Raw genomic sequence first — 22,048 nt, 5'->3', positions numbered from 1 at the left:
CATTTTTGTGTTACACGGTGCGGAAATCTGTAGTGGGACTGATATGCGGTTACTTTTCATTATGGGACAATTTGACTTACTGTTTTTTCCTACTTTTTGCGAACAAATCTTATTATCTCATTAAAGCAGCTGAAAGATAATTGAAAGATATGTTGAAAACTGAACTCAACTCAATTTTGACGAAAATGCAGATGGGACTGACTTGCGATTCACGGCAGTGTACGGGACGAAACAAGATGTACAAATGAAGTCAGAAACAAGGCGTTCAATGCGAGGAAACTCATCAATCTGATGATTTTATCCACCGTGTTTTGCGGGTTTGATGTCTTTTGTATGAATTAACGAGTTATAACGTGAACTTTCATGCGACTTCTGGTTGTCTGGGATGTTTTTCAATGATTATTTCACACTAAATGTAAGCGAAGTAGCAATGTTTATGTCATAACATTTGAATTTTATCACCCGTGGGAGCTTATGAATGCTGATAGCACTTCTTACAGAAAACGACTATATGTTAAAAGCTTTGTAATACCAACTCAACATTTGTCAAAAAAAATCTTATTCTGCGGTTCAATGTTAGGGCACATTCGCAAATAACATAACGCTGAAGTGGTGGGTGGGTGTCCTTGAGAGGTTGTATGACATTTGCCAGAAAACCATTTGCCAGAAAGCCGTTTGCCAGAATCAATTTGCCAGAATGGATCATTTGCCAGAAAACCATTTGCCAAAATGGACCATTCCCCAGAAAGTCATTACCCAGAAAGACCATTTCCCAGAAAAAATATTACTACATTACTTTGCTTTGTGTAGCAATATTTAGGTGTGTAAAATCTTTCGAATCATGATTTTCAGCGTACGATACATAATTATATGCAAAATAATTGTGACGTAAGTTTTTAAGCTTTTTGTTTGATAAAATGTTTTAAACTAATAATGATATCATAAACTTATTATATATATATAGCTGTAGGGGTAAACATGCAGCTATTCAGCAAGCTGACGGACGTGGGTTCGAATTCCACCGAGCGAAGATTTTATTGGATTGAAAATTTTCTCGATTTCCCAGGGCATAGAGCATATTCATATCGGCAATACGTTATACACATGCAAAAATGATCAATTGGCAATAAAAGTTCTCAGTTAATAACTGTGGAGGTGCTCGTAAGAACACAAAGCTGAGATTTGGCTCTGTCTCAGTTGGGACGTTACACAAGATAAGAAGAAGAAGGTGTAATAGATTTCCGAGGTTTTCATAGTTTCTGAGAAATAACTGTTTTTTTATGTTAAAATAATCATCAATTTTATACAAGCTATTAGGGGTCGTCCATTAACCATGTGATCATTCATGGGAGGATGGAAGGGGGCCTGGCCAATGACCACGATACAAACAATTCTTTTTAAATTTTTGTATGGACGAAAGACCCCGTGGAGGTAAAAAATCCGAAAGAATTGACCACGATGTTAATGGACAACCCCTTATAGGCAACTGTATTTTCAACATTCTATTAATGATTTTCCCTTCTTTGAAGATTAGGCTGTTCTTTAGGGCTAACTAATTCAAGGACTTATATGCTTCATAGGAGATTTTCCCTTCTTTATATTTTTGGCTAGTCTTTATAATTGTACTGTGTGTTTCTGCCTGCAGTTAACAGAAGGAATGGAAGTAATGGAAACAAGGTTATGTCATCTCAATTTTAATTAATTACAGCTAAAAAAATCAATATAGGACTGCTGTCAATAAAAATGTCTGTAAACAGGATTTATGTAAAAAATGCAAATATCGGGAAATGGACAATCAATATATGTCCTCAAATAAAAAAAACTAAATTGAAAGTGATTCAATAATGGAATATTTACCATGAATGATCTAATTTCTCATTGAAGATTACTCGAGTGATTCCGAAAACATTAATCTTCATAACCGACTTGTTTCGTAGAGCAATATATGTGTGTTTTTTTGGTTTCCACCATTAATCATGGCCACGTAGCAGTCCTGCTAAGAATTTCAAAATATCTCCGGTTCCAGATAGCTAAAACTAGCAATCAGAGTAAACACTGAAGATTGAAGAGTTTTCCGGCAGCCTGTAGCAAATGTTGTAAAACTACTTTAAAACAATAAAAAATGCGATTCAAATTATTATTAAGAGTAAAACAGTTTAACGTTCTTTTCAAGGACTGAATAATGTATTTAAATATAAAGAACATTGGGTAGTCATTTGAGTTATATTGTTCCAATCAGTGATGCATTTGAACGCGTTCAGTTCGCGTTCCAGTTCAATTTTTAGAACGGAGTGATCAAGTAGGCTTGCTCATTGTTCAGTTCAAAAATTTGAACGCTAGAGAGCAGAAAATTGAACGCAGATGGTTTTGACAGATTTTACGGCATCTGAACGTGCCAAAGTTGTTTTGAATGTGCTCAAAGCTAGAAATGCTATATTTGTTATAATTGAATTGAACTTATTATAAATTTAAGAAATGTTTTCCAGTTATAAAGCTAAACCCATGCTTTGATTACCGTTGTAATGCATTGCGATCTAAACGGGTCGTTCGAGAGCAGCGACAGGCTCTGGCTCGAGAGTTCAATGTTTACTGCGTTCTCGTTCAAAATGTGCACGCGCTCCGTTCATTTTTGGCTCGCGTTCAGTTCAAAATGCACCACTGGTTCCAATGATTATTGGCGCTAAACTGATCATATTTCAAACATAATTTTCCCTTCTTTCACTCAAAGGCTGTTCTTTTTAGTTGTTTTGCAATTTTTTTCCGCAAAGATCATATTTCAGAAATTATTCAACTAAACTAATTCGTGTCAAACGTTTCAGCTTTTTTGTTCTCAGACCAGCTATGCAAGTAATGAAAATTGCATAAAATTGTATGCGAAGGATTTTAACAACATAGACTAAATAACACGGATCGATCAGTTGCGTTGTTTTATACTTGTTATAATATTACAAAGATATAAACATTATTTGGAGCAATATTTACGATGCGAGTGAAGTACTGTAGAAGTGACGCTAAATTTTAATTAATTTTGCGCTGCAGCTGTGCAGTGCTAGTAGTCCAATCCTCTTGATGTAAATAATGTGAAAGTTGACTACACAATGTTTCATGCTATAAGTGCAAATAATATGAGTATATTCAAGATACAAAAATGACAAATATCGAAAATTTCGGTAGGCTTGAGGTGAAGATGCATCGAAGCCAAACCTCAAATTTTCAAGAGCGCAAATCTAGAGACCCAAACAGCCATTCCAGCTGAAAACTTAATCGATTGGTCAGACGCTGGTGGTGACCTGGGAGGGAGAAACCAATACAAAATTTCTCTACGTCATAGTGAACCGAGATTCCGCTGTCACGAACTGTCACTGTGAGCCCAGATCTCAAACATTGGACTAACATGAAAAAAGCGCGTAACTGATTAAAACACATTTTCGTATTTCTTCAAAAGTGATAAAAATCGAATGATAATCAATTCATGCACATAACGCAAGTAATGTCACGTGAGCACCATTTAATCTGATTGAACATGAAGCATTGAAAAACGCATCATTCTTCTTTTTCCAATGAATATTTAGTGCATAGAAAACTGTGGCCCTTTTTTCATGTTTGTCAGGAAAGATCGAAGGTGCACAACAAAAGGAAACTACCGATTTTCTCGAAGCCTGCTTTGATTGCTGTTGGCAAGCTGGAGTTATCTTGCAGTTCAAAATAACGTTGTCTTATATTTCGTGTGTAGTATCGGTACCTCCCTCCCAGGTGGTGACCAATCGATTAAATTTTCAGCTGGAATGGCTGTTTGGGTCTCTAGATTTGCGCTCTTGAAAATTTGAGGTTTGGCTTCGATGCATCTTCACAAATATGTCGATCATATGATATCAAGGTTAAAAAAGAATTACAAAAAATGATTCTGGGAATGGTTTTCTGGCAAATAGTCCATTCTGGGGAATGGCTTTCTGGCGAATGGTACATTCTGGGGAATGGTTTTCTGGCAAAAATCATTCTGGCAAATTGATTCTGGCAAATGGTTTTCTGGCAAATGTCATACAATCCTTGAGATGTTACAACTCATACAAAATTTGAAAAATAATAATACAAAAGGCGTTATGAGGGGGTCGGTGGGTGTCGAAATTGGCTATTTTTGGCGTTAGGGGCTGTCCATTGGGGGGTCTGAGATTTCTTACGCGCCATACAATTTATTTTTGATTTTCGTACAAAAAATCTTACCATGGGGGGAGGGGGGGGGGGTTGAAAACCCGAAAATTGTCTTACGTAATTAATGGACCACCCCTTATGATATTTGTGAATAAACCCCTATGCTTTAAGAACATATAATAGAAGACAAATGTATGACTTGGCAAACATAAGTTTTACGTCAACGTGTATGTTTTGAGCGAATTATCTGGTGTTGAATCCCAAAGTGATCCATAACTCTGTGTGTTCTGTAGCTGTGTGAGCATGGAACAAGATTTTAGATTTTTTTAGGAAAGTTCCTTGAGAAATCTTTGGCAAGAGTCGTAATTCCTAAAAAGTATAAAGGAAATTTAGAAAACAAAAATCAAATTGACAAATTTTAGGAATTCCTGAAAGGATGCTTTTGGTCACCACCAGCAAGTGACCAATCGATTAAGTTTTCAGCTTAAACGGATGTTTGGTTCTCCAGATTTGTGCTCTTGAAGATTTTCGGTTTGGCTTTGATTCATCTTCACCTTAGCGTTGAGATGCAGGGAAAAGAACAGCAGCTAAAACCAGATTGGATTCTATTAATAGACACCAAAAGCGAAAAAGCACAGAATACACTGTGTAGAACGTATAATGCCCCAGCAAATAGGTGATAGGTAATAGGAATAACTTTATTCTTATCTAGCCTCAGCTCAGGCTCAAGATCGAATAAGGATAGTCGGCTAACAAGGTCACCAGTTCCATTACTTCGGGTAGCGCAGGACTCAGTACTGTGGATATATTGCGGTTTTAGGTTTTTTTTTATTATACCATAGGTATGAGCCACATCACACCATTAGTTATGGTTTCCAACGAGGTAGACTTTTACCAAAGGAAAATGCGTTCATTTCATTAAAGCTATTCTTAGTCAACTATCTAGACAGATCGGGAGAAGAAATTAACATTCATGATTAATCCACTTCTACACGCAGCGAACTGGACTATCGAAATGTATACATTTTGCCTTATGAAGGATGAAGCGAATATTGCAATACGAACACTTTTTGTATCGTTTTAGCATCCTCAAGAATCAAGGCGTCGATAGGCGCGTGGTGTACGCACGGGCCTATCGATCGCAAGGTTCTTGGTTCGATTCCTGGTTGTTGCGAAAACAATTTTTGTTTTCAAATTTTGATTTCATAAGACAAATCTATGAATTTCAACCCGATTTCGGCGAATTTCCATAAGGGGTTTTTATGTATTCCGATAATCCATTTGCCTGAGTGTACGGCAAGTGTTGTCTGGTAGCCGGTAAACCTTTACAAATAGCCATGCGCCTTTTCACTCAAACTTCGTACCCAATCACGGAATGAGATCTATTCTTCCCCTCTGGATAATTGCGTAGATTGTACCATGGACAAGCCACAAACTATATCCATTTGCACTTGCATGTGAAAATAGCGAACCTAAGCCCGTGTAAGTCATCGTTCTAATATTGTTCTTTCTTTTCCGCATCACCCATTCCAGACTCGGCCAGGAGGAAGTTCGTGCCAAAGTGGAAATGTACCGCTCCAAGTTGATGAACCAAGGAGCACCATCAACCGATCTACCAAAAGACGAATTCGGACGACCAGTGTAAGTACTGAAACCTATCTTTGCCATCACTGAAAACTGCCGGAAGCAATGCGTTTTCACTTCCGTGCGGTTCCCCGAACAATCCGATAGGATAACACAGTCTGTAAGTGCAATTTGAAACCCTTCGAAGCCCCTTCGGCTGGCCGCCAAGTTTGAACTGTTCATTGACCGGGCGGGAGAAATTTGAGCATTTCCCCTATGTCCTATGTAGGTACCTCGCTCCTACCAACCAACGACCGGGATTAATGAATATGCTAATTGGCAGCAATGGTTTTTCGCCTGCCTCATAAAATGCCACTTGCGCGTGGTTTAGTGTTCGGTTTCGGCCTGTCGACGGACGATTAGATCGCGCCCATTGAAGTGGGGGAAAGAATCGTTCTATTACGTGGGTATTTTATGCGGATCGATGTTTGCGGTAGAACAGCCTTCACATTTATCGACGAAATTCGGTGGTTGGCAGGTTGACCTACAAGTTTTGATTTCGAAGCGAGCGACGATAGGACGATTGCGGGCTTGGGTGATTTATTTGCTCGGTGGATAAATTTAGCATAATGACTATCCTAGGAATTATGGATTTTATTGCGATTGTCGGTTTGTACAATGTTGCATCACATAAAATTCTCTATTACAAAGAACAGGGCTGGTAGCAGGTCTCTTTTTAGAGACTTGAACACTACATAAATTTCAAAGACTCTGTTTTTAATGCGAGGGCTTTCAAGTCTTTTTTTTGTCTGAAATGGTATCTAGAGCAGTGTTGATAGACTCACACTTAAAATCTCAATCAATACGCTCTCCCGTGAGAGCAAACTCATTAGAGATCTGTTTCGCAAATCTCACGCTTGAGATTTGGATGCAAAATCAACTCAAACCGTAAAAAATGATTCAGCCGCAAAACCCGGCAACAACTCGTGAAACCCGAATGTTTTTGTTTACGTTAGAAAGGATTACTATAATTTAACAACACTAAAAAGAAATTGTTGCCGTTTGTGAGTAAACTGTGGAAATACGATACAATGAGTCAAAAAGGTGAGCCAACTCAACCATGATTTTTTGACTGCTGAGTTGCATGATTCACAACTCACGCATGAAAAATCTCAAGCGTGAGTTGCGAGAAATTGAGTTTTTCACAACACTGATCTAGAGTCACTTTTTCCCTTTTTTGTGCTTGCAGTGAATCCTGATTTCAGAGGCTCCAGGCGACCCTGTTCCACAGGTTCTTCCGAAATTCCTTATCAGATTCCTTGGGAAATACTGAAAGAATCCATCTTGTCTGTACTTCAAGGAATTCTTCTGGACTACAGCTAGGAATTGCTCCAGAGATCGTTTTAAGGATTCCTAAACCAATTCTGACAGAAACTCGCTCAGAAATTCCTCTAGCGATTTTTCATAAGATTCTTGGAGGAATTTCTCCAGATTTTGCTCTAAATCCTTGAGCACTCCAACGCTATTACTTCAGTAATTGTTTTCCAGGAAACCTTACAAGAATTCCTTCAGCAGTTTCTAATACGTTTTGTTCAGTTACTCTTCCATCATCTAATGATTTTCCAGCAAATCTATTACGAACTCTACTAGGAATTGCTTACTAAATGCGCCAAGGGATTTCTCATGAAGTTTTTAAGTATTTTGCCAAAGGCTTACTCCTGCACTTTTTCCATATATTTATCGTGTATTTTTTCGAGTAAATTTCCATTATTCCATTATTGAATTTTTCAAGTAATTCCTCCGATTTTTTCAATAACTAGCAATTATCTGGAAAGACTTTCCTAAACATCCAGGAAATTTCATCAGACTGAAGATTCATCGAAGATCATTTTAGGATTCCCTTGCTTTAGATTGCAAAACTTCTGTCAGTAAAATGTTTGTGATGATTTTTCCTTCAAAGTTATCGCCTGTAACTTCGGTTGCAATGCGTCAATCACTATTCTAGAAAGGCGCAATTTAAGCTTTGCGTTAGATAACTAAGAAGTTATAAATTTTCCAATAATTTCTGAAAACTTTTCTTATTTGTTTATAGGGTTTCCTGAAGCAATCTTCGGAATAATGTTTGAAGAATTTCCTGGTTGAAATGTCAAAGAAAACCTGAACGACAATTTCGGAGGAAATTCTTAATATTCCTGGTAAATTCTTAGATATTTTCAATAAGAAAATCGTGGAGGATCTTCCAAGGATATAGATGAGAGCATCATTTTATGAGCTCCTGGAAGATTTAGGACTTTTTTGAGTGATTTCTGAAAGAATCTCTGGAGTAATTTTCGGGGTCATACTAAAAAAACATTTCGGATTCTGGAAGGTCTCTTAATCCGTAATCGCCCGTTTTTTTCTTCATTCATAGTAATAGGTCTCTCAATCAATATCCACTGGATTCCCAAAGAATCTCCATTTGAATCTTCCCAGGATGCTCATAGAAACCACATGGAATGCTATTCGGATTTTCATAATTCCCGCAGTATTTCTAAACAATTCCTTCGGAATTCCTAAGGGTTTCGCAATAAAATCCAAGATAATTCTCTCTTGATTCTTATGGATTTCTTACATGATTCCCAAAGTAATTCTCCAGAATCACATTTCTCACAGGATTCCCTCCGATCTCACATCGGATCATCTCAGAATTTCCAGATAATTTTCACCAGAATTTTAAGATTCCGATGTGTTTCAAACGATTTGCTCACTGTTTCCGCAGTATTTCCACAACATTGGCACAGTATTTCAATATCACTCTCACAAAATTCTCACAGTATTGCCACTGTAAGCCCAGGATTCTCACGGAAATCCTAGGATTCCCATTTAACCATTTCCATTGGAATGCCAAAATCCTCACTTGAATACCAGGATCCACACTAGAAATCCAGCATCCATACTGTAATGGATCCAAATAATAATTTAATTATTTTAAATTGGAATGCTCGTTCTCTGAATGGTAAAGAGGACGAGCTGTTTAATTTTCTTACAATTAATAACGTGCATATAGTAGTTATTACTGAAACTTATTTAAAACCTGGATCTAAACTCAAAAGAGATCCTAACATTTTTGTTTATCGTAACGATCGACTTGATGGGACATGTGGGGGAGTTGCAATCATCATTCATAGGCGTATAAAACATCAACTGTTTTCGTCATTTGAAACTAAAGTTTTTGAAACTTTAGGTGTTTCTGTTGAAACACAGTCTAGTAAATATACTTTCATAGCTGCCTATTTGCCTTTTCAATGCTCTGGACAGCAAGTTAATTTGCTCCAAACTGACTTGCGAAAATTGACTCGCAATAAGTCAAAAATTTTTGTCATTGGTGACTTTAATGCCAAACATCGGTCATGGAATAATTCTCAAAGTAATTCCAACGGCAGAATTTTATTTGATGAGTGCTCTTCAGGATATTTCTCAATTCAATACCCTGATAGCCCTACATGTTTTTCCTCTTCTAGAAATCCATCTACGATTGATTTGGTCTTAACCGACTCTAGTAATCTTTGTAGCCAACTGATTGCTCATGCTGATTTTTTTTTTTTTTTTTTAATTTCTTAATTAGTATCATTCCAAACATTACATTCATTATTTCTTATATCTAGGTGTTCTGTGTTATTAGACAACACTATCATCCTAATTTGGTAAAACAAATCTAAGATTTTATTAACATTTTGTTAACAACATATTACATTTCATTTGCCGTAGCAGTTCAGATTTTTTACAGGTGAGTTGATTTCACCTGCTTATAAAAGAAAAAAAAAAGTTTTTAATATACTTAACCTAACTTAACCTAATCATATAACGCATTAATCGTGGCAATAGAAGATTGTAACGATTTTTGCCTGAAATTATTGATTATTTTATTTGACATTTGTTCCAATGTTTCAACATTGGATATCCTATGTAACTCATTGGTACTATACCAGGGAGGAAGCCTCAGAATCATTTTCAAAATTTTATTTTGAATTCTCTGCAGAGCTTTCTTCCTGGTATTACAACAGCTAGTCCATATTGGTACAGCATACAACATGGCTGGCCTGAAAATTTGTTTGAATATCAAAAGCTTGTTCTTAAGACAAAGTTTTGATTTTCTATTAATAAGGGGATAGAGACATTTTACATATTTGTTACATTTGGCTTGAATGCCCTCAATGTGATTTTTGAAAGTTAAATTCTTATCTAGCATGAGTCCTAGATACTTAACTTCATCTGACCAATTTATTGGAACCCCTCTCATCGTGACAACATGTCTACTTGAAGGTTTCAAATAAAGAGCTTTTGGTTTATGTGGGAATATTATTAGTTGAGTTTTGGAAGCATTAGGAGAAATCTTCCATTTTTGCAAGTATGAAGAAAAAATATCCAAACTTTTTTGCAATCGACTACAGATGACACGCAGGCTTCGTCCTTTGGCGGAGAGGCCTGTGTCATCCGCAAACAAAGATTTTTGACATCCCTGAGGTAACTCAGGTAAGTCAGATGTGAAAATATGGTATAATATTGGTCCCAAGATGCTGCCTTGGGGAACACCAGCTCTTACAGGAAGTCTTTCAGATCTGGAGTTCTGATAATTAACCTGAAGTGTACGATTTGACAGATAACTTTGAATTATTCTAACAATGTATGTTGGAAAATTAAAGTTTTTTAATTTTACAATCAAACCTTCATGCCAAACACTGTCGAATGCTTTTTCTATGTCTAGAAGAGCAAGACCAGTAGAGTAGCCTTCAGATTTGTTGGAACGGATCAAATTTGTTACACGTAAGAGTTGATGAGTGGTCGAATGTCCATGGCGGAATCCGAACTGTTCATTGGCAAAAATTGAATTTTCGTTGATGTGGGCCATCATTCTGTTCAAAATAAGCTTTTCAAAAAGTTTACTGATGGAGGAAAGCAAACTGATTGGACGATAGCTAGAAGCTTCTGCAGGATTTTTGTCTGGTTTTAAAATTGGAACAACCTTAGCATTTTTCCATTTGTCAGGAAAATATGCTAATTGAAAACATTTGTTAAATATATCAACTTAAAATGATAAGCTACTTTCTGGAAGTTTCTTGATGAGGATGTAGAAAATTCCATCATCGCCAGGAGCTTTCATATTTTTGAATTTTTTAATAATAGTGCTCACTTCTTCCAAATCAGTCTCCCAGGCATTTTCGAAAACGTTCTCTTGATTGAGAATATTTTCGAACTCCTGAGTAACTTCATTTTCAATTGGACTAGTAAGTCCTAAATTAAAATTGTGAGCACTTTCAAACTGCATAGCAAGTTTTTGAGCTTTTTCGCAATTAGTTAGTAATAATTTGTTTTCCTCTTTCAATGCCGGTATTGGCTTCTGAGGTTTTTTCAAGATTTTAGATAATTTCCAAAAGGGCTTAGAGCCGGGGTCCAATTGAGAAATTTTATTTTCTAAATTTTTGTTTCTTAAATCTGCAAAACGTTTCTTGATTTCTTTCTGCAAATCCTGCCATATAATTTTCATAGCAGGATCACGAGTGCGTTGAAATTGCCTTCTCCTCACGTTTTTAAGACGGATCAAGAGTTTAAGATCATCGTCTATAATCACGGATTCAAATTTTACTTCACATTTTGGAATTGCAATGTTCCTGGCTTCAACAATGGAATTTGTTAAAGTTTCAAGAGCATTGTCAATATCAATTTTAGTTTCTAAAGAAATGTTAACATCAAGATTAGAGTCAACATACGTTTCATATATATTCCAGTCGGCTCGTAAATAATTGAAAGTGGAGCTGATAGGATTGAGAATCGCTTCATGCGATATTTGAAATGTAACAGGGACATGATCAGAATCAAAATCAGCATGAGTAACTAATTGGTTACAAAGATGACTAGAGTCGGTTAAGACCAAGTCAATCGTAGATGGATTTCTAGAAGAGGAAAAACATGTAGGGCTATCAGGGTATTGAATTGAGAAATATCCTGAAGAGCACTCATCAAATAAAATTCTGCCGTTGGAATTACTTTGAGAATTATTCCATGACCGATGTTTGGCATTAAAGTCACCAATGACAAAAAATTTTGACTTATTGCGAGTCAATTTTCGCAAGTCAGTTTGAAGCCAATTAACTTGCTGTCCAGAGCATTGAAAAGGCAAATAGGCAGCTATGAAAGTATATTTACCAAACTGTGTTTCAACAGAAACACCTAAAGTTTCAAAAACTTTAGTTTCAAATGACGAAAACAGTTGATGTTTTATACGCCTATGAATGATGATTGCAACTCCCCCACATGCCCCATCAAGTCGATCATTACGATAAACAAAAAAGTTAGGATCTTTTTTAAATTTGGATCCAGGTTTTAAATAAGTTTCGGTGATAACTGCTATATGCACTTTATTAGCTGTAAGAAAATTAAACAGCTCGTCCTCTTTACCATTCAGAGAACGAGCATTCCAATTTAAAATATTTAAATTATTATTTGGATCCATTAGAAAAACGTAATCCAATAACAATTTTATTTGTAAATTTTACACCAACTTGGACTGCTTCAGTCATAGTGGTGGCTTTGAACATTGCATCAATCATTAGATTCAATTGTTCAGTTAGAAAATTAAAATCAGAGGCAGACATATCATCTGATGATTTCCCATTGGAATTTTCGGTAGACGAAGAAGCGGGGTAGGAGTTACCTGTGGCGGTAGGGTTTTTTCCATTTGATTTGAAACAAGTAGAATGGGTACTCATGGAACGAACAGGGGAAGAGTTCAAATTACCTGCTACGATATCGGCAAAGGATTTACCGTGGGTAGATACATTCGAAATTGAAAGATTCGAACGGCTACCCGACGGATTAAAATTTGTTTGTGAATGAGCATGATTATGATCTTCCTGGTGGGTATGATTCCTAATCAAGCGATCGTTAACTGAAAAATGAGCATTGTTCGATACTATACCAGGCAAATTCCGGAAACGACCGTTATCGTAACGGATATTATCCTTCATCTGCTTGGCACGAGCCTCAACGACTCTTTTGCGTGAAATGCATTCCCAAAAGTTAGCTTTGTGAGGGCCCTTGCAATTGGCGCATTGAAATTTTCTGGTATCTTCTTTCACAGGACAGTCGTCCTTAGCGTGAGAAGAACCTCCGCAAATCATGCATTTAGAATCCATGCGACAATTTTTTGTACCATGACCCCACTTTTGGCACCGACGGCACTGAGTGGGGTTCTGGTAATTTCCTCCAGGTTTCTGGAAATGTTCCCACGTCACACGGACATCGAACATAAGTTTAGCTTTTTCTAAAGCTTTAATATTATTTAGTTCTTTTTTGTTAAAGTGAACTAAATAATATTCTTGAGAAAGCCCTTTCCGAACAATGCCAGATTGGGTTCTCTTTTTCATAATGATTACTTGGACTGGTGAAAATCCAAGTAAATCATTTATTCCATTTTTGATCTCTTCAGGTGACTTATAGTCACTTGAGAGACCTTTCAAGACGACTTTGAACAAACGTTCAGTTTTGTCGTCATAAGTAAAAAATTTGTGCTTCTTCTCTTCAAGATATCTGAGAAGAAGTTCGCGATCTTTAAGAGTTTCCGGCAAAACGCGACAGTCTCCTTTCTTTGCGATTTGGAAGGAAACCTTGATTCCCCTAATGGAGTTCAAGATCTCCTGCCTAAATCCCCCAAATTCGGAACAACTGACCACGATAGGCGGCACTCTTTGCTTCCTCACTTGAATCAAAGAGCCTGGGCTAGAGGCTGCTTCGATTTGGTGTTCGGAAAATTTGTCTAGAGCATCGAACTGATTGCTCATTTCAATACAATTATTCATTTCACCCTTGGAAGAAACTTCGCATTCCGGGGAAGCGTCCTTTCTTCCATTCTTGCCACGTGTAGTGACAGTTTTAAAACCCACTTTTTTGGAAGGAAGTAGTGAATTCAGAGATTCACCCTTCCTTTTGTTAGTTGTTGATACCATGTTTAGTTAATAAACGAGAAAGACGTGACCTTCGAGAGGTTTTTTCCCTAGACGGTGTCCAAGAAGGATTACTACCGCTAGCTTTCGCCAACGGGTCCAACGAAAAATCGAAGGCACGGGTCCAAACAAGGATCGTAAAGGGATCAATAGTAGAAAAAAATAGTACTGAAAAGTACTGTTTAAGTAGCACTGAAAAGTACCGTTTTTAATTTTAGCACTGAAAAGTACTGTTTGTGTAGCACTGAAAAGTACTGTTTTATTGCTTTAGGTAGTTTTTAAGAAAACTTCCAAGAGCAGAGAGAATTCGTGTACGCACAGCACGAAGGTACGATGCGCACTGAATCATGCTGATTTTGATTCTGATCATGTCCCTGTTACATTTCAAATATCCCAAGAAGCGATTCTCAATCCTATCAGCTCCATTTTCAATTATTTACGAGCCGACTGGAATATATATAAAACGTATGTTGACTCTAATCTTGATGTTAACATTTCTTCAGAAACTAAACTTGATATTGACAATGCTCTTGAAACTTTAACAAATTCCATTGTTGAAGCCCGGAGCATTGCAATTCCAAAATGTGAAGTAAAATTTGAATCCGTGATTATAGACGATGATCTTAAACTTTTGATCCGTCTTAAAAACGTGAGGAGAAAGCAATTTCAACGCACTCGCGATCCTGCTATGAAAATTATATGGCAGGATTTGCAGAAAGAAATCAAGAAACGTTTTTCTCAATTAAGAAACAAAAATTTTGAAAATAAAATTTCTCAATTGGACCCTGGCTCTAAGCCCTTATGGAAATTATCTAAAATCTTGAAAAAACCTCAGAAGCCAATACCGGCATTGAAAGAGGAAAACAAATTATTACTTACTAATTGCGAAAAAGCTCAAAAACTTGCTATGCAGTTTGAAAGTGCGCACAATTTTAATTTAGGACTTACTAGCCCAATTGAAAATCAAGTTACTCAGGATTTCTAAAATATTATCAATCAAGAGAACGTTTTCGAAAATTCATGGGAGACTGATTTGCAAGAAGTGAGAACTATTATTAAAAAATTCAAAAATATGAAAGCTCCTGGCGATGATGGAATTTTCTACATCCTCATCAAGAAACTTCCAGAAAGAAGGTTATCATTTTTAGTTGATATATTTAACAAATGTTTTCAATTAGCATATTTTCCTGACAAATGGAAAAATGCTAAGGTTGTTCCAATTTTAAAACCAGACAAAAATCCTGCAGAAGCTTCTAGCTATCGTCCAATCAGTTTGCTTTCCTCCATCAGTAAACTTTTTGAAAAGCTTATTTTGAACAGAATAATGGCCCACATCAACGAAAATTCAATTTTTGCCAATGAACAGTTCGGATTCCGCCATGGACATTCGACCACTCATCAACTCTTACGTGTAACAAATTTGATCCGTTCCAACAAATCTGAAGGCTATTCTACTGGTCTTGCTCTTCTAGACATAGAAAAAGCATTTGACAGTGTTTGGCATGAAGGTTTGATTGTAAAATTAAAAAACTTTAATTTTCCAACATACATTGTTAGAATAATTCAAAGTTATCTGTCAAATCGTACACTTCAGGTTAATTATCAGAACTCGAGATCTGAAAGACTTCCTGTAAGAGCTGGTGTTCCCCAAGGCAGCATTTTGGGACCAATATTATACAATATTTTCACATCTGACTTACCTGAGTTACCTCAGGGATGTCAAAAATCCTTGTTTGCGGATGACACAGGCCTCTCCGCCAAAGGACGAAGCGTGCGTGTCATATGTAGTCGATTGCAAAAAAGTTTGGATATTTTTTCTTCATACTTGCAAAAATGGAAGATTTCTCCTAATGCTTCCAAAATTCAACTAATAATATTCCCACATAAACCAAGAGCTCTTTATTTGAAACCTTCAAGTAAACATGTTGTCACGATGAGAGGGGTTCCAATAAATTGGTCAGATGAAGTTAAGTATCTAGGGCTCATGCTAGATAAGAATTTAACTTTCAAAAATCACATTGAGAGCATTCAAGCCAAATGTAATAAATATGTACAATGTCTCGATCCCCTTATTAATAGAAAATCAAAACTTTGTCTTAAGAACAAGCTTTTGATATTCAAACAAATTTTCAGGCCAGCCATGTTGTATGCTGTACCAATATGGACTAGCTGTTGTAATACTAGGAAGAAAGCTCTGCAGAGAATTCAAAATAAAATTTTGAAAATGATTCTGAAGCTTCCTCCCTGGTATAGTACCAATGAGTTACATAGAATATCCAATGTTGAAACATTGGAACAAATGTCAAATAAAATAATTAATAATTTCAGGCAAAAATCGTTACAATCTTCTATTGCCACGATTAATGCGTTATATGTTTAGGTTAAGTTAGGTTAAGTATATTCAAAGCGTTTTTTTTTCTTATAAGCAGGTGAAATCAACTCACCTGTAAAAAATCTGAACTGCTACGGCAAATGAAATGTAATATGTTATTAGCGGAATTTGGGGCAAGTGTGCCACCTTAAGCAAATTGATCTCTAACTTTGCCTAAAGCTTATAAAATCCACTTATTTAGCCTCATGATGTTAGTTTCACATCTTTTCATAACCACTGTATCATTCAAAAAGAAAATAACTTCAAAAAGTATTAGTTTTGGAGCTTCTCAAATACCATCCAAAATAATCTATTTTTCGACCCTATGGGGCAAGTGTGCCACCCATATGGGGCAAGACGGCCACCGAATGAACATCGCATGTAATTCTACTTGTAATAAAATTTTCTTTATTTCCTAATAATATTACTAACAAAGCATACGCTAATCGATAATTTAAAAAATAATTTAAGTTTACCGTAACAAGGGGATGATTTATAACAAGGTTCAAAACATGCCTAGCTCTCTATTACTCAATTCGAATAACTTAAATGGTTGTTTTTGTCTCAATTCAATAGAATATATGTGTTACCCTTATATTACGGCGAATATGTATAATACTACACTAGATCAGCACTATATAACGGTAAAATATTGATGTAGATATGTAAAACGGTACTTAATAAGCCGAAAAACAAGTTATTTTTGAATATTTAGAGAAAAAAATCACTTTAGGGACAAAAATGTCAGTTATTCCCCTACTATACTTCAAAAACCACTACTGGTGCCTCATTTTGGTTTATTATTATGATTTTAATGATGATGATTACATTTTTATTAATTTCACTCCAACAATTTTCGTTTGCCAAATAGGTGGCACACTTGCCCCAATAAGTATAGATTTCAACCAAACTGGATTTCGTATGAAGAACTAAATACTTTTTTCGTTCAAATGCCACAATAACTTACACATTTGAATAGTTTCACGATCTACAGTACATAAAAAAATCTGGTAATAATTTACCTTTTACCAAGCTATTTAGAAACAACGAAATCTTATAAAAATCCACTCAAATTTGGTTGTCTTTGCAAAAGTCGATGTAAATACGTGAAAAATAAAGCAATTTTCATCATATTTTGATAATTGTATTGTGAACTATTAGGGAACATATTGCTAAGCTCAAATAGAAAATATATATTGTAGTTTTTATAAAAAGCAGGGGTGGCACACTTGCCCCTATGGCACACTTGCCCCAAAGTCCGCTAACAAAATGTTAATAAAATCTTATTTTTTTTTTTACCAAATTAGGATGATAGTGTTGTCTAATAACACAGAACACCTAGATATAAGAAAAAAATGTAATGTTTGGAATGATACTAATAGAAAAAAAAATATCCCAGGCTCCACTCTGCGATCTACACTACAATCCCAAGATTAACTGGACTGGGATTAACTGGGAGTAACTGATCTCAAAATAGATCCCTGGTTGTTATAGGGTAAATATTTGATCGGATTCTCTGAGGAATCCTTATGAGAACTCTTGTTATTGTTTCTTTTTGTTGCCGTTTTATTTTCTTGTATCATGTATTCTTGAATTATGTACGCATTTACTGGTCAACGCTGGTAGCATGACTCTTTTTATAGACTTGATTACGAATTCAATGCTATTTTCAATGGTAGGTCTGTGAACTCTATATTAAAAGCAAAATGGTCTCGAAAGGTTACTTTTTTCCTTATTCTACTTCTAGTAACTCTATTACGAAATTTTCCAGAGTTCTCCAGGAATTATCAGATACAAAGACAAAGCTTCATCTACTTTTCTAGTGATTTCTCCAGAGATATTTTCTGTAATACATTCAGAGACTCCTCTGGGAATTCCTCCAGAGATTCTAGAGATTCCCAGAAATTCGTACGGCGATTTTTCAAGGGATGCTTAGAGGAATAACTCCATAATTTGTTCCTGAAAATTCTTGACCTCTGCAACTCTACTACCCCTTTTTGCCATCCCAGACTATCCCAGATTTTTTTCAGCTTATTTTTTATCGATACTTGTTACTCTACCAGATCTTTCAAAATTTCCTTCAGGAGTTTCAAGAGCAATTCCAGGGTTTTAAAGGAACTTGTTTAAGGAATTTCTCAAAAATTTCTTCACCGATTTTTTATTTTATTTTCCAAGCTTTTGTATGAATGCCTCAACAAAGTTGACCTGGGTTTCCTCATAAAGCTTCTTCAGAAATTTCTCTAGGAGTTATTCCAAGCATTTCTTGAACACATCGATGGTAATTGAAAGTCACCTTAAATACAGATTTCTTTAATAAAATATGCATGGATTCATCAGAAGTACACCAGTTAATATTTCAGCATCCACTGATTCCTCCAATCATTCGTACACATTTTTTCAAGGCTTCCGTCCGATGTTTTCCAAGAAACTCCTAAAGAAATTGCTACAGGATATTATCCAGAGTTTCGATTGATTTTCTTTCAATTATCAGCAATTTATCGAAAAAAATCCGCAAGATCCCAGGAACATTCTTTCAGAGATCTTTGTAGGAGCTTATCAAGGGATCCTTTATAACTTCCATGCGTTTCATCGAAGGTTACTTGAAAATTTTCTTCAGAAGTACCTCCCGGATTTTGGCAAAATTCTTCAAGAATTTCTCAAAGAATTTCCGGAGGAATTCCTCAGGAAATTGTAGAAGGAGTCTCAAGGAAATTTCCTAAAAGCGTCCTTTAAAAAAATCTTGATTGAAATTTTAAAAAAAGCTCTGACTACTATTTTGAAGAAAATTCTAAAATGTTCCCAAATGGAAGCCCAATCAAGCGTTTTTTTCACCGCCAGAGTGTTTTTTTTCTCGGTTTTTTCGATTTACTGGGCAGTGTTGATGACGAAATTGAAAGTGATTGGCAACTGTCCTATCAACGATGGATTATCGATTGGTTAGCTCGTTTCATGCTTCTATTTCAAATAAGTTATATATGTGAACACAGATCTTTTTGTGTCAACGATTTTAATGTTATTAAAAACATTGATTACTTCGTCACTACGAGTATCCATATTGTCTTATATGTGTTACATAACAAATTATAATAAACAATACCTAGGGGAACATGGTCCAATTCGGACCTAGTAACAGTTTTTTGGCCATATCTTTTCAGCACGATGAATGGCATGAAAAGTTTTATGTTTTCGAGAAAGCGCAATTCAGCGCGCACATTTTTCTCTCAGAGAGTTTTGTGATAGCTCCTACCAGGACATGGCTAGACATGTTTGAACCAGCTTCTCCAAAAGGTCTGAATTGGACCAACCCTGTTTCAATTCGGACCCCCCATGTTCTAATTCGGACCACCCTATATTTCATCGTTATTTGCAATGTTAATAACAAAATATTACTCAGATTTGTTTGGTATCAAAGCTTATTGAACTTTTTCTGCAAGCGCAAGCATATAAAATGAACTCAATGTATGAGAAATTTCAAACTAATTCGAGTCAGAACAAGCTCAAGTGAAATATGAATTTCATTAAAAAATATGTCGGAAACTTGTTCAAAATTGGGTACGGTCAACTATTCCTGACTCGATTTTGAACAGACTATCGTGTATGGGAGCTATCGAGATGAAGTACACATATTTTCAAATTTTAGAGCTTTTTTTTATTTATTTTGACAAAATACATTCGAAAAAGTAATTTTGAAGTTGAATATTGTAAAATTTTCCACACATTGAAACTTTGCTATGAAATATCGGGTTGAAAAGGTGAACTTGTATGGGAAACTGAAACAGACAACAAACAGACTCGAAGTCTCGGAAATTCAAGTTTGAGAAGTACCTACTTATATTTATGGATTGAAGTACACTATATTGAAGGGACTGCGTTTTCCTTCGAGCTTGTGAACAAAAACACAGTATATCGGATAAGGGATAGTTGACTGTATTGTTCTTATATACTACTCGTAAACGTTTTTTATAGCGTATTGCCAAACTATTTTGGATAAAGCTTGGCTGTGGTATTGATGAAGATGCTTTTCAAGTTGCTGATTTATTGATTCCTTTAGTTTTTGGTAATCTACCTCATTTCTTAGATTTTTTGCGAAGCCATTTTCTTGACCGCAACAGAAACAAAGGCACTATTAATCAATATTACAACTTCTGTGATTTTCGATTGAGTCGGGAAGATTTTCACGGGGTGGAGCTCTTAGAATAGACTGAGTACACGTTGAAAAACAAGAGGTCCGTTTTGAACCATATCAAAAGGTCCGGATTGGACCAACACACATTTTGAGATTTTCAAACTCGTTGAGCACAAACGGTGCATAGACATATCAAAACCATATGGTCAGATGAAAGCTTAGGCTAGGGTGATTCGATTATAAAATAACACAGAGAGATTGGATAATTATTGTCGCTTATAGAAGCTTGGAAATAACGCCAACCGACAGTACACCTGAGCACTTCAAAACAATAAACTAATATAAAAATCAAACGTAATAACTGAAAGGCGTCAAATTTATTGTGTTAGATCTAAGCCAAACGGTGAGCAGAAAAACGGTACCCACGATATTTACAGTAGCGCCAGTATTGAGAAATGCTTGATGGTCCGAATTAGAACAGGGTCCGAATTGGACCAGGTTCCCCTATACTTTTGTTTTTGTAATTATAAAAAAAAAACTTTGAAAGGTTTGATACTAATAGTGTCGATGTTTTTTTTAGATACTGATAAGGAACTATCTAACTAAACTATATGATGTAACTTGTAAATCCTGCTTACTAAAAGAAGTCCCCTCTTGTGATAATCATGGTTTTTTTAATTTAGTCTTCAACTATGCCAATAGATGACTTTTTCAATTGAGGTTACATGAATCGCATCACTTACCAAGGTAAACCACTAATAAAAACTTCTTCCCGTGACAACCATGAAGATGCAGAGGTATAGTCGTTCCTTAGTAACAATGGATATCACACTGGCATTCCTTCCCTTCCCCGATGACCGTAAGGACGTGGCTCTGCAATGTTTGGAATTCTCGAAATTATACACTGCAAATGGTTAGCTACTTCCAATGTTGGTTCCTTCTGGTGAATTACAAAGTATATTCCATATGTTGGTTCCTTCTGGAGAATTATGGAGTAGCAACTACGAACTGTACGGTCATCAATGCTCATGCTCATTTTCAAAGGATTTTTTTTCTGAGAAATCCTACAAAAATTTGTACACCGTTTTTCATGTGGATTCATTCAAAAATTCATTCACGATTGTTCCCAAAAATTGAACATTACTTTGCGAGGAAATCTTTTAGGAACTATTCCAGGAATTCCTCAATCAAATCGATCTAGGTTTCCTCATGAAGCTTCTTCAGAAATTTCTCTAGGAGTTTCTCAAGTAATTGCTTTAGTAAAATGCCCATAGATTTTTCAAAAAATCATTTAGGGTTTCACACCAGACAGTATAACTTCAATAATTCCAGTCATTCCTTCGATCAGTACTGAACAAATGTCTTCATGGATTCCGTCCGATGTTTCGAAAATTTTTTTCAGAAAACTCTGCAGGTTATTATCCGATTGTTGTTTTTTCAGGTATTTCACTAATTTATTTAAGAAATTGTCAAGGACACAGAAGTTCTTAGATAGATCATTGTAGGTGTTCATCAAGGGTTATTTCACACAAGTATCAGAGGTAACTTCAAGATTTTCTTTAGAATTACCTCTCGGATGTTTGGAAAAAGAAGAATTATTTCTTAAAAAGTTCCTTGGCGATTCTCTGGAGTCACCCCTGGAAAATTCTTTGACAACTTTGAAATTTCTGAAGGTCTATCTGGCGGTTGAATTCTGCCAGATTCCTGTATATTCCTAGAACACTTAGGATTCAATCAAATGTCTGAAAGAGCCATCAAATTAAGACTTTCTGAGCTAATTTTCGTGGTTAATGTTAGACGAATTCCATGTTGCATTCTGGAAGGCATCTAAAATGAAATTGTTGGAGAAAAGTCCGTAAA

The 22,048-nt window shown here is 35.9% G+C and overlaps 1 protein-coding gene across 3 annotated transcripts in view; it reads left to right on the top strand.

Moving 5' to 3' along the window:
* Window positions 1–22,048, top strand: part of LOC110675582 (serine/arginine repetitive matrix protein 5) — a 135,638-nt gene that overhangs the window by 6,717 nt on the left and 106,873 nt on the right. For all 3 annotated transcript variants that reach the window (XM_021840945.1, XM_021840941.1, XM_021840942.1), the window contains exon 2: window positions 5,683–5,790. In XM_021840945.1, the coding sequence (XP_021696637.1) occupies window positions 5,683–5,790 (108 nt within the window). The remainder of the gene's footprint in view (window positions 1–5,682; window positions 5,791–22,048) is intronic.

This window comes from Aedes aegypti, chromosome 2 (assembly GCF_002204515.2).
Source record: "Aedes aegypti strain LVP_AGWG chromosome 2, AaegL5.0 Primary Assembly, whole genome shotgun sequence".
NCBI classification, from domain to species: Eukaryota; Metazoa; Arthropoda; class Insecta; order Diptera; family Culicidae; genus Aedes; species Aedes aegypti.
The sequence above is the reverse complement of the archived record's forward strand: the minus strand, read 5'-3'. Positions and strand labels throughout refer to the sequence as shown.